General features: G+C 40.1%; 1 protein-coding gene across 1 annotated transcript in view; it reads right to left on the reverse strand.

The window, feature by feature from the left end:
* Nucleotides 1–14,415, reverse strand: part of abcb7 (ATP-binding cassette, sub-family B (MDR/TAP), member 7) — a 49,919-nt gene that overhangs the window by 15,668 nt on the left and 19,836 nt on the right. The window contains exons 6-10 of the mRNA XM_038299202.1: nt 9,829–10,097; nt 9,083–9,171; nt 8,819–8,906; nt 6,720–6,894; nt 4,121–4,278 (exon numbers count right to left, since the gene is read on the reverse strand). Coding sequence (XP_038155130.1) covers nt 4,121–4,278; nt 6,720–6,894; nt 8,819–8,906; nt 9,083–9,171; nt 9,829–10,097 — 779 coding nt within the window. The remainder of the gene's footprint in view (nt 1–4,120; nt 4,279–6,719; nt 6,895–8,818; nt 8,907–9,082; nt 9,172–9,828; nt 10,098–14,415) is intronic.

Genomic DNA, 14,415 nt, shown 5'->3' on the forward strand with positions numbered 1-14,415 from the left:
TAGGTCAATTAATTATATGCCACATTCCCATGTAAATATTTGTCTTTGGAGGATGTGTTTTTTAACACCCCTAGTTCTCTTATTTTTATTCCAAATACAATTTATAATTTGAATCACAGGGCTATTTTTATCTCTATGGTTCAGTATTTTCTCAAGCAGCAACTTTAACTGCTATACTTTCCTGTCTTAAAAGGCAGAACTCTTCTAGTCTAAAAAAACCTCATTTGTTGAAATGGGGGGGCCTATTGTTTGAACCCCTTAGAGGCTTTTAAAAACAAAAATGTCTTTTTTTGCGCTTTATGAAACAAAGTAGCCTATATTTTGTGGATGTACAGCTACATTTCTCATGTAAGTTTGTATAGTTTTAACACAAACATTTATTTTTCATATTGCACCAGTACAGTTAATGAGCAACCTGTACTTGTGTGCTTGTTTGTTCTGTCTAAAATGTTTATTTTGGAAAAAAGAGGTTAATATAAAAAATATTTTTTGTCCGATTCATCGAAAAAAAAATCGGCCGATTCATCGATTTTTTAAATAATCGTTAGTTGCAGCCCTAGTTGATTTAAAAATGCCTTTGCTGCAACTCTTTGAATGATAAAACATTAATAGGGGTAATAATAATTGATTTGATGCTAAAAGAGTATTTAAACCACAAATTCAAACACAGGGATTCATTTTCTTTTGTCATCTGCACATCTTCTAAAAAGTTGCACATAAAACTTCATATCTTTCTACCTTTCTTTTTATAATTTTTTCACTTCAACAAAATAAAACATCATGTTTGGATCCAAAAACAATTTTAAATCAACTGGTCCAGTGCCAGACCAGCAGCACTTCAATAATTAATTTCTGTGTGTTGTTTTTTCTACAAGAAAAGCTGGACAGAATTCATAGCTTCACCTCTATCTGTGGAAAGTATAAAAGGGTTTTATGACAAGACCCCAATTAAAAGAAAAATGGAGGGGTCATTCATTTATAATAAAAAACAATCAAGGAGAGGCAAAAACAAAAACCTTAAAAAAAGATGCCGCCTACTTCTCTTCTGCAGATAAGGGACATTTTCATTTTAAGACTGGGAGCGTTAAAACAAACTCAACAACCTCTCGAATTTAAAGTTGGATAGAATGACAACAGAAAAACTTTAACTTGTTTAAAACTTTCATGAAACTATAAGCACACGGGCACAATTATTAAGATAGATCAGAACAAAATGAGAATCAAAGAAAAAAAGTGATTACCGTATTTTCACGACTATAAGGCGCACTTAAACGTCTTTTTTTCCCCTCAAAATGTGCGGTGCGCCCTTTGGTGCGGTGCGCCTTATGTGTGTTGTAACTGCGACTTTTGAGACCACCTCATTGAGGAGATGATGAAAGAGTGGCTGAATGTAAGGAGACCAGGTGTTTTTTTTCCACTCATCACCATCGCTGTTAATATGCAACTCCATGCGTGCCCATCTCACAGCTGATGTGAAAAACATGGGGAAACAAATTAACGCTGTGCTCGCTGTTCAACCGCTGGACATCGGTGTGAACCGGACCCAGCAGGTGCAGCAGAAGCAGCGAGTTTACATGCAAAGTCAATGGTTGACGCGCGTATAGGTGCAGCAAAAGGTCCTGCAGCGCGTTTTGAGCTGCAGGTGCAGCGCGTCGGGAGCGCGCCGCCAACGCGCTGCTGCTGCTCGAGATGGAAAAATTTAAGTTTTGCTGCTGGACGCGCCGCATCAACCAATCAGAGAAGCTGATCTGGGAGCTGACAGCGAGACAGACACAGCGCTCTGATGACATATGATATTAACGCAAATGAAACGGGCTGGGGAGATGATGAAAGGCAGGTGTATGTGAGGAGACCAGGTGCTTTTTGCCACGCATCACCATCGCTGCGTGCCCATCTCACAGCCGATGTGAAAAAAAAAGATGAATCAAATTAACGCTGTGCTCGCCGTTATCCCGGGGGTCTGACAAAGGAACTTCAACCGCTCGACATCGGTGTGAAGCGGCCGTTCAAAGTAAGGCTGTGAGCGGCGTGGGAGCGATGGATGACAGACGGAGAGCACAGTTTCAGGATAAGTGGAAGGCAGCGCCGGGCAAGTTACGCCACCGTTTGCGGATGGATTGTAGATGCTTGGACTAAAGTGTCTGCTGGCTCTGTTGTTCAAGCTTTCGCAAAAGCCGGCATTATTTCTGAGGAGCCGCGCTGCACGGAAAGTGACTCTGACAGCGAAGAAGGGGAAATTGGCATGTCTGATTTAGCGCAGCTGTTTTATTCAGAGGAATGCTGAGGATAACAGAGGATGATGACTTTGATGGGTTTGATTAATACTTTGTAATAAATACATGAATAAAGCACAAACGTACTCAGTTTTGCTCCCGCTCTATTTTTCTACCTGAAAACTTAATTCAACAGCAGCCTGTGGGCGCGTCTCCTCCTCTTCAGCGCGGTGGCTGGCAGGTGTTTTTTCATCTAAATAATCTAAATCTTGCAGCTATATTTGCTGTGATCAGTGGGAATAAAGTAGTTTTAATATGTTTTTAAGTGAGAAAGGCCACCTGAAAACTTAATTGCAGTCAGTTCATCCAGATTATCTATTTCTGTCGGAGGCGCTCAGACCCCCACATACCAGCGGTACACCGACAGTAAATCCCTTCAACAGCAGCCTCACACGGCGGCTGGCAGGTGTTTTTTCATCTAAATAATTTACAGTGCAGGCACCAGGATACCGGCAATAAAAGCGAACATATTCCGTCGGCAGGTTTCAGGATTTTAAGTTAATTTAGGAGTAATCACAGCGCTGTCATCTGCGATGTGTCTGTCTCATGGCCAGCACGCAGGTTTGATTAATTTGTAATAAATACATGAATAAAGCACAGTCATACTCAGTTTTGGGCCCGCTGTATTTTTAAAATACGCAGTAGAGCTATTTAAAGGTAGTAGAGGACATGTACCTGTATATAAAAAATGCGCCCTATAGTCCGGTGCGCCTTATGTGTGTGTTAAATACAGAAATGGCACACATAACTGAGACTGCGCCTTTTAGTACGGTGCGCCTTATGGTCGTGAAAATACGGTAGTTGATGAAATAAAAATGATTCCAAGCATGCAGAACCTTTTTTTGCAGGATAAAAATGTGTCTTAGAGTCACTGTTAGTTTTAACTAATAAAAAATCTGGTTAATAATCAAGCAGATTTTTTCAGTCACTTTCCTGCTAAAACCTGTTCCAGCATCAGGATCCAAATGTAGGCATAGAGTAAACGAACATCAAAAAGTAAAGCAAAAAATGTATTTTTTTTTTCTTCCTTTTCCTTACACACGCATTTTTCATCAAGACATGTATTTTAATTTCCATTTCAGCCCCTCTTTTTCTTAAATTGTATACATTTCTGGTACTAGAATCCCATCTTCCATCGTCATTTTTAAATAAAGATGCTAAAAGTCTCAGCTCAGCTAACCGTTAGCATAGTGGTAGGCAGCCATCTTTGCTGCAACTGTGGCTGATCTGGTAACATGTAGATTTGATGCAGTCTAACCAACCGATTTTTGAACAATTTTCATATATAAAGCACAGGTCGTCATCATGCTTCCTCTGTTTCCGCGCCATTGATTCATTAATGCTGAATTGACGATTGCTTGAAGTTGTTTGTCATTTGGGGTCCTTATACATACACACTGTAATATTATGGTGTAGGACAGTATGTTTAACTGCGGCACACTCCTGACAGAGTACCCATAATGCTTGAAATGCTGTGAGCGTCAGGTACCACCAAAAATCGCTTCAAGGTCAGAAAGCAGCAGAATTACTGCATGTATAAGATTCTCTAGATTATAAGATGCACTTTTTGAGAAAATTTAAGGCTTTTATGTGCACTTTATATTGTGGAAAACGCATAAAATCATGAAATTCAGAAAGTCCTATTAGACCATGGATGGAATCTTTCAGGACTGGTTCTCTGTGAGTAAAAAATAGGCTTTCTTAACTATTAGACTTCCAGCCAAACTCTACACTCGCCTGCTGTTGTGCACAAATTAGTCTTTTAAGTTCACCCTTATTAGAGGATAAAAAATGATTAATGAAAAATGCATTAGAGGCCCAAAATGGTTGTCAAGCTGACAAGTTACCTTGATCTTTGTGTCGACGCTGAGCAGGGTGAACAGCGTGTTCATATCAATTAGAGCTTGCCTGGTCTCTCTGTACACTGTTCCCAGGAAGTTGAGGGGAAGTGAGAGCTGGAAGAGGAGGCCATTCACCATCACCAAGTCTCCCACGGTCATAGTACCTACATCAATGCAACATAACGGTTTACAATCATCAACATTTTATCACATCAAAACAGCAAGGTTGAAGTTATTCCATTGAAATTTTATGGCCAAAACACTTTTTAAAGGAATAGTACACCCAAAACATGATTAGCCTTCATTTTCTACTCACCCCCATGCTGAACAACACTCTGGAGTACTTTTTTGATATCTCAAATGCATCTGGAGATCTGGGAGGCTTCTTGCTGTCTGCTGACATTCAAATAATGGAGGTCTATGGCGCCCGAGGCAGAAAGGTCCATAAAAGTCCACAAAAAACCTGTCAATATTTCTCCATACTGCTCGTCCAATGTATTCCAAGTGTCCTGAGTGGGTAGCGTCCATAATTTACTAGAATGTTTTTAGAGCATAAACAGTAGTGTATAGGATTTCCTAAAAGTGCGCGCCTGCGAGTCCACGACTCTACGGAAACCGCGGCAGACCAAACCAGATGAAAGTGCGCATTCAGCTCGGCAAAGAACTCATGCTCTTCCTCAACACTGAAGTCCTCAGACATTTTTCTTTCGTCGTTTCTTTCTTTGCACAGGTAAACAGCACATTTCTTCTTCTACGCTTGCATTATCGGCAGAGCAGACGCTAAATGCGCACTTTCATCTGGTTTGGTCTGCCGCGGTTTCCGTAGCGTCGTGAACGCGCATGCGCGCGCTTTCAGGAAATCCTATACACTACTGTTTATGCTCTAAAAACATTCTAAATGACTTCGTTTTGAGTAAATTATGGACGCTACCCACTCAGGACACTTGGAATACATTGGACGAGCAGTATGGAGGAATATTGACACGTTTTTTGTGGACTTTTATGGACCTTTCTGTCTCGGGCGCCATAGACCTCCATTATTTGAATGTCAGCAGACAGCAAGAAGCCTCCCAGATCTCCAGATGCATTTGAGATATCAAAAAAGTACTCCAGAGTGTTGTTCAGCATAGGGGGAGGAAAGTGAAGGGTAATCATGTTTTGGGTGTACTATTCCTTTAAGAACGTGATAAATGGTTTTCAATAATCTTTACAGATTAAAATTGTAGCAAGCATTGCTGATCAGCCAACTTTACCCTGACAGCCTTTTAAAAAGACCTGACTTCAAAAATGACCAGTTTAATAAAAAGTGTCCATAAGTGTCTATTTTAATCAAAAGATAAATCCAGCTGCTCTGTGAATGCCTTGGGTGTTTGTCAGAGAACATTAGTGAACAAAAGGCATCATGGAGACCAAAGGACACATAAGAGAGTCCAGGAACAAAGGTGCAGAGATGTTCTTGGCAGGGTTAGCCAACAAAACATAATTCTACGCCTTGAACATCTTTTGGAGCTGTGTTTATTCCAACATCTTCAAATGGAAAGAGCATAATTTTTTCGTTCCAAATAAGGAAAAATGTCATAAACTTCATTTATGTTTTAAAGCTGACTCGGGTTGGTTGGTTCAGGCTTGAATGACTTGTAGCTGTAACTAAAGCTAAAGTGGTTCCACTCAGGATTCACAGAAATCAGCAAATCGGTAGAGACTCGAGCCAAAGTGGAAGTATGTCAGCAATCGCCAGGATAAATGTAGTCCGATCAGTGCTGGTGGTAGGAGGTAGGAAGAGGAAGCAGGATGCTTCCTATCGATGGTCTATTTAGCCTTAAGGTGACAGAATTAGGCACAGCCCATCACATGGAGTTTACTCCATGAGACATAAAATTCTAAACATCTTCATGTGTTTTGGTTTTCAAGAAGGATAATTTTATAAGTTTGTGACATTTTGTGAATTTTGTTTTTGTAGTTCCTTTCCAGAAGGCATCACCCATGTGTGTTTCAAGTCAGTAACCCTGGACAATGTTTACTGTGATCCCACGAATGGTGAAGGGATAGTACTAACTCAGGGGGTGGGTGGGAACTTTTTTTCTGTGCTTTGTTAGTAAAAAAATAATAATAATAGAATAAATAATTTTTAAAAATCAATGAAATCATGCAACATTTCACCTCAAGTACTTCCTTCTGAATAACTTTGATTTAGTCCATCAGAGGAAGCTTCGGGCAGTAAAATGTGAAAAAACGATAGAGCATCTCAGCCCCCTGTGATTTCATTTTCTGCATCAAGGCTATTTTACTTCCTATTCATGTCACTTTTTCAAGCATGCTGTGCTTTGTTCTCATTTAGCTTCCATAATGGAGTTCACCCTGGGTTTTAATTGGCAGTTTCCTCTTTCTGGTTTTGTTTTCATTTCTTTTTTAAAACACTCACATTGAAAGATTCTATAATCAATGAAATTCCAAGTTTAAATTTTCCTTCATATTTACACTTTATATTTACAGCCATTCCAAATTACACAATTTAGTAATGGCTGACATTGTCAAACCAGGATAGTTCAGTGTGACCCTAAAAAATAAGCCTCATTTACATTTAATCACCATATAAATTACTCACCTGCTGCAATTCCTTTGCTTGCCAGGACCATGATTCCAGTGAGGCCAACACTAAAGATTGCACTCTGGCCAAAGTTGAGCATAGCGAGCGTTGACGTGGTTTTTAAAGAGGATGACTCATAGATCTTCAGGAAGTCATCATACCTTTCAGCTTCGTACTTTTCATTATTGAAATACTGCAGATGAGATGAGAAACATGAGGGGAGAGAAAGGAGCACGGGCCAGGGAGGTGAACAAATTGAAAAAGGGGAGGAAGGGAAGTGCAAGTTTAGAGAGGAAGAGGGAAAGGCGCAAATATGGTTGAGGGGAAAGGTTACAGAAGCATGGAGAGCTGTGTCAGGCAGATACACACTTTAGCTCCAGTATGCCTCAAGGCTGCATTTGTTCTCAGCGACCGCTCCGAGCGGCGACTGTGTCTCAGTCGGCCTCTAAAGCACTTTTTCATGTCTGTGTCTTCATCTGCTCCCAACTGATTTTAAAAAAGGACATGAAGGCGATGGAACAGAATCCAAAGCCCGCTTTGCTAAACTGGCAACAGATCTGAATATGTGACAGGGCAGGGCGACTGTGGCACAAACAACAGTTACAGAGATGAGGCACTGAAGCCTAATCATTACTTCTGAATGAGAATTACGGCTGAATAATCATCACTAGGATGTTTTTCTCTGTGCATTTACATATGCAGCAGCTTCCACAGACACCTGCATTACAGCACTAATTATGATTAATACAGATATCATTATGAGAGAATAGCTTGTGCATCAGCCACAAACACACTTTAGAAGTTCCATGGATAAAACAAAAGAAAACAAACCACAACTGTGCTGTCAATTACTTATTATCACACAACTAGTGTTTGTTTAGTTTGCTCTATCATCTCCCTGCTCCAGTTAAGTGGACGATTGGCTCCTCATGCTAATGACAGTGAAGCTGCACTGTTGCCAACTTACAGCAGATTTGCATACAAGAAAAAGCAGTGGAATCGAAAAAATAAATCAGAAAGTAGCACATGGAAGACAAACTGATGCAGTGCTAGGCACCGCGTTCAGGTTCTCATACAGCCCTTTGTGGAAGTGGAACGGATTTATGAGTGGGTGGAGATCTAATTACATATGCACACTCACAGCTCAGAGTGATGCTAAATCTGGCCACATTGACACAGATGACACAAAATAACACAGAACAAGATGTTAAGGAAAACAGGACACAAAATCACACAGCAAAGAAAATAACACTGAAACCAAATGTATTTGGAATGGCGACTGCAGGACACAAAAGTATGTCTTCTAAAAAACACAAGATGTTTCTTTGAATTTCCTAGGAAAAACTGGGAAAACGTGCACTGGCTTTAACATCAGTTCACACAATCTCATCTAGATTCATCCTTTAAATTTTCTAGATTTCTCATGGATTAGCATAAGCCTAGAAATCTCTTTATGATTCTGCTGATTTTCATCAACGTCTCTGATTTAAAGCAACCAGTCAGATTCAAGGACAAAAACCTGAAGTTAGCGTCACAAAAACACTAAATGAGAAAATATGAAAAGAATTAACACAATGGTAAATAAAAAAATAAAAGAATGTTCTAAAAAAAAAGTATTTTCTTTAAAAAGGTGAGGGCAAAATTTTATTATAACAGGAAGACTGTTTCACCCTTTTGAATAAAGTAAAGGGGAAGGCTACTCCACATAAATGTAAACATAGAATTATATTTAAACAGGACCATTAAAAAAGGAAAACAATGCAGAAGAAGCTTAAAAGCTTCAGCAAATCAACAGTCAGCTAGACGCCAAAATATTAACCTACAGCAAGAGATGTGACTTAACGGGAAAAACATCTCAGAGTCCAGGGATTCTCAGTATATTGGTCATGATGGGCTTATATGCAAGTTTCTTTTTACATCTTTTTAAATAGGAAAATCAAATAACTCAATGGAAGGACAGACCAGGAAAAGGGAATTTATTGATTCAAATGTAATGAAGCCAAAAACAACTTAGACAGATTAGTTAATAGCAAAAAAGTAAAAACGAATAAATCAGAGAAAGAAAAGAAAAGCATGAAGATAGATGTTTTTGAAGCCTGGCTGGGTTGCCAACTCACCTTCACAGTCTCATAGTTAAGCAGTGAGTCAATAGCTGCATTTCCTGCTGCGTTGTCTGCTTTGTTCATCTCAATACGGAAACGAGTCCTGTGTGCAGAGACACGTGTACGGTGACCCCAGTGCTTTCATTAGTACGTTTCAGCCAGTAGGTGACATTTTTTTCTCCTTGTAGCACAAGGAGCCACTGAGGTATTTACAGAGCTTGCCAAGGAATAACAATCCTGACCTATAGACAGACAGAAAAGCCATAGAAATCTTCCTACCTCCACTGAGTAACAAGGATTGTGAATACAGTATACGCTGACAAGGTGCCCAAGGCCACTGCTGCAAACTGTCCACCACACTTGTAATACTGTGGAAGAGAAGAGCAAGATGGAGCATCTTTATATGCAGTAATTTAAGATTTTGAAATAAAACTTTCAGGAACCACGTCATGGACAGTGACCCAACTGTATCAGGGCTTTTAAAGGTTTTTAGCCATTCCTGTATAAAACTGGGTTTCACTAACAGAGAAAAATATAGGAAATTAATAATCATGTTAAGGTTTTCACTTGGGTAATGAAGACTGTTCACATTTCAGACAATCTGTTATTCTTGGAAACTTGGATTCTGTGGTGTCTAAAAAGACTAGGGGTGTGGGTTTATTGGGAACATGGAGGACATTAAGTGGCTCCAAAAGCTTTGGGATTCATCAGTGATGCTAATGGACTCAGATTCCAAAAGAAATCCAGATTTCATTTACATTGCAAATGAGACATGAAAGCAGAAAATGATTTCCAGACAATCAGCTGCAAGGAATGTCAAGGTGAAATGAATAGGCAGACGACAGGGTATTGTCACCATCTATTACATCTGTGTTCCTTGGAATATCCAGCAAATTGAACCTGACCTTTAAATGCTCACTGCAGATCAGCTGGCTGATCTGCACTAAAAGAGAACTCTCTCTCTCTCAGAACTCCAAGCAAAGCTGTTCTATACAGTATACGTTTATTTATATTGCAACACTGACCAAAATGCCACCGACGAGGGCCATCTCAAAGACTGTGGGTCCTAGATTGAAGACAAGAGCGCTGAGGACGAAGGAGATGCCCCTTGTGCCGCGGTCAATCGCCTTGGACAGCGCCCCGGTCTGGCGGCTAAGGTGGAACCCCAGATCCAGGTTGTGCAGGTGCAGAAAAACGTTCTTGGCGATGCGTCGGATGGAGCTTTGGGCCACCTTGCCGAACACAGTGTTCCTCAGCTCGTTAAAGAATGCAGCACAAGCCCGGGAGACACCATCTGAGGAGCAGAGGAGACGAGGATCTTTAAGAACACCTGCTGTGAACAGCAGGGAGGTTTAAATGGTACAGAAATCATGTGTGACCGCGATCTAAAACACAGATAAACGTTCTGAAATAAGATAAAGATGTGATTTAAACGTTAACGCCCAGAAATAAATGACGGTATACTGAGGCAGATGAGATTTTCGGGCCTTTTGACTGCACTAAGGGAAAGGCAGGATGAGGTGGAGGGACCAATCTTTCAAATCATCTCTGGCCTGTAAGCGCTGCAGCGCTCCAGCAACAGACTCCCACCAGTAATTACATACTATGATGCTCTGCAAAGCCTCAATACACAACAGACTGAAGACCTGGAGGGTATCTGAGCGTGCTTGAAAATGTGTGTGGGGGTTGCATGTGTGTTCAGAATACTAGAAAATGGAGGCAGACTTAAAAAGAGTAAAGTTTTCAATTACAAGGATTAATTTCAGCATTCTAAGACTAAAAAGATGAGTGAATACAAGGAAAGCAGTCTCTTTACACCGTTTGAATTACTGCTTGTTTTTATACTGAAGATAATTGATTTTAACTACCTCTGTCAAATAAAAATTAACAACTTCACACTAAAAATGAGAATTGCTTGATCTTACAAAAACACAGACGACAAACGCCGACACACGGCTAAAACGACTCTCATAAACAGATAAGAGGTTGTGTCTGTAAGATGCGTGCTGCCTCTATGCTGTGGGAACACATGAGCATTCTGTTGAGACCTAACTCAGGGTGATAATCTCTCCGTCTGTTGGTCTTCGCGGGGCTGTAATGTGGCGTTAAATAGGAATGCTCATCTAATGAACAATGTGTCCACATCTGACAAGGTATGATGAACACAGTGCAACCTTGACAGCAAAATTACACTAGTCACTGCAGGCTTCACATCCAGGACCCTGAGTGCCTAAAAGCAGGAACAATAACAATGATTTCTCTTAATCGAATTGATTCCTGCATTCCTCCTAAACAGGCTCCACATCGTCTTAAGATATTCATAACTTCTTTACATTTCTGTCACATTACATACTTAAGAGAATTGTGTTTATTCTGTATGTGATAGACCAGTAAATAAAGCAAATAATATTGCCAATTAATTTCTGAACAGAGTGGACTTTGAATTTCACCATCTCTACCCCAGTAACCTTAAAAAGAAATTCAATACAAGCAATGGTTCTCAAAAAGCTAAATCTACAAAGACGCAGTCAGACTAAACTGATGGATTAGGAATGGAGAGCGTAAATCAGACAAGCAGCCTAGAGCGGCATGATAAGTCTGGAAAAGCTGGAGAGAATGAGTCTGTGTACAGGACAATCATTAATGCATAGATCCACAAATCTCTCCATTCATCAAAAATAAAGCAGAGAAAGGAAATATGCAACTACACGTTTTTCCCAACATGTGCAAAGTTCCCATCAGGACTTTTGGTCAGTGTACCTGAGTGTGTGTGTGTGCTTCTATTTGTGCATCAGAGTGAGGACAATGTTTTGAATTTCTCTAGCAGAGTGAGGACATTTTTTCCGGTCCTTGACTTATTTTGCTTTTTGCAAGCAGTTAGGATTTGGGTGTGAACTGAGTTTAGGTTAGGTATAAACTGATAATGGTTAGATTTTGTCTGGCACAGTCCAGTTCAGTTGAGCGTGCCAATTACACTCAACAGTTATCTTGGTTACCCTGCTCGGAACGATCTTGGCACGGTTTCAAAAGGGTAGTGTAAAATGTCCTCTAGTCATGCATTAAAATCAAAATCACAATCGTTTAAAACAAACAATTCAACTTAGCCTGAGCTAATCTGCAAAGAAATGTTTCTGCATTGGTTAGTTGAGACATACTGCAGAAAGTAAACAGAAAGGAAGTGACACAAATTTAATGAAAGCTTTACTTCCTAGAAATCTATTTGCCAAAATGTTAAAAATTATGCATCAGTTTTTTTCTTTTTGTGTTCATTAGTTTGTGTACTGCATCAAAGCTGATTTTTAAAGTAAAAACATGGGGCTGTTATTGTGAATAATTGTTCAAGTTGATATAGATATATATATATATTAGGGCTGCAACAACGAATCGATAAAATCGATAAAAATCGACTTTTAAAAGCGTTGGCAACGAATTAGTTTTAACTAATTCGTTAAAGTTTTAACACAAACATTTATTTTTCATGTTGCACCAGTACAGTTAATGAGCAACCTGTACTTGTGTGCTTGTTTGTTCTGTCTAAAATGTTTATTTTGGAATAAAGAGGTTCATATAAAAATTTTTTTTGTCCGATTCATCGATTAATCGAAAAAATAATCGGCCGATTCATCGATTTTTAAAATAATCGTTAGTTGCAGCCCTAATATATATATATATATATACACTATATTGCCAAAAGTATTTGCTCACCTGCCTTGACTCACATATGAGCTTAAGTGACATCCCGTTCCTAATCCATAGGGTTCAATATGACGTCGGTCCACCCTTTGCAGCTAGAACAGCTTCAACTCTTCTGGGAAGGCTGTCCACAAGGTTTAGGAGTGTGTTTATGGGAATTTTTAACCATTCTTCCAGAAGCGCATTTGTGAGGTCGCACACTGATGTTGGACGAGAAGGCCTGGCTCTCAGTCTCCGCTCTAATTCATCCCAAAGGTGTTCTATCGGGTTGAGGTCAGGACTCTGTGCAGGCCAGTCAAGTTCATCCACACCAGACTCTGTCATCCATGTCTTTATGGACCTTGCTTTGTGCACTGGTGCACAGTCATGTTGGAAGAGGAAGGGGCCAGCTCCAAACTGTTCCCACAAAGTTGGGAGCATGGAATTGTCCAAAATGTCTTGGTATGCTGAAGCATTCAGAGTTCCTTTCACTGGAACTAAGGGGCCAAGCCCAGCTCCTGAAAAACAACCCCACACCATAATCCCCCCTCCACCAAACTTTACACTTGGCACAATGCAGTCAGACAAGTACCGTTCTCCTGGCAACCGCCAAACCCAGACCCGTCCATCAGATTGCCAGATGGAGAAGCGCGATTCGTCACTCCAGAGAACGCGTCTCCACTGCTCTAGAGTCCAGTGGCGGCGTGCTTTACACCACCGCATCCGACGCTTTGCATTGCACTTGGTGATGTATGGCTTGGATGCAGCTGCTCGACCATGGAAACCCATTCCATGAAGCTCTCTGCGCACTGTTCTTGAGCTAATCTGAAGGCCACATGAAGTTTGGAGGTCTGTAGTGATTGACTCTGCAGAAAGTTGGCGACCTCTTCGCACTATGCGCGTCAGCATCCGCTGACCCCGCTCCGTCAGTTTACGTGGCCTACCACTTCGTGGCTGAGTTGCTGTCGTTCCCAAACACTTCCATTTTCTTATAATACAGCTGACAGTTGACTGTGGAATATTTAGGAGCGAGGAAATTTCACGACTGGATTTGTTGCACAGGTGGCATCCTATCACAGTTCCACGCTGGAATTCACTGAGCTCCTGAGAGCGACCCATTCTTTCACAAATGTTTGTAAAAACAGTCTGCATGCCTAGGTGCTTGAATTTATACACCTGTGGCCATGGAAGTGATTGGAACACCTGATTCCAATAATTTGGATGGGTGAGCAAATACTTTTGGCAATATAGTGTATATATATATATATATATATATATATATATATATATATATGTGTATATATATATATTAGTGCTGTCAATCGATTAAATTTTTTAATCGCGATTAATCGCATCAATGCCTGAGTTAACTCGCGATTAATCGCATTTTAATCGCACATTTTTTTCCTGATTGAAAATCATTTAAATACTCTCGATGACATACAAAAAAATACATACAGGCTAGGTTTGTGCCAATGTTCTTTTTTAAAAATGAAAACAGGTCACAGATACTGATTTATGCCATAGAAACATATGGCAAGAAGATGGGGAGGCATGTAGCAAAAAATAACAAATATGTAGCCAAAAAAAAGGCCCTGAAAACAGGCTGATGTAAAAGACAGTCTTTACAGTTAATACAGTCTTTTGAACAAAGACAAGCATTTTACCCTACTGCTATAAAATGTAGTACAGTTAACATTAGATGTTAATTAACCAAGATAATAATGAACAATTTTCAATCAATACATCAAAATCAATAGACCGACATCACTAGATGGAGGTAGTCTATGCTCTCTAGAAAGTTACTTTTCAGCCTCTTAACAAAAATGAGAACACACACACACCCACCCACACACACACACACACACACACACGATACCGACCTGTTGCGTACACAGACAGCAAGCGTGCCGTAGCAGATTCCGTTTCACCTCAGTAAT

This window comes from Cyprinodon tularosa, unplaced genomic scaffold, assembly GCF_016077235.1.
Source record: "Cyprinodon tularosa strain WSP-4 unplaced genomic scaffold, ASM1607723v1 ctg42, whole genome shotgun sequence".
Classification (NCBI taxonomy): domain Eukaryota; kingdom Metazoa; phylum Chordata; class Actinopteri; order Cyprinodontiformes; family Cyprinodontidae; genus Cyprinodon; species Cyprinodon tularosa.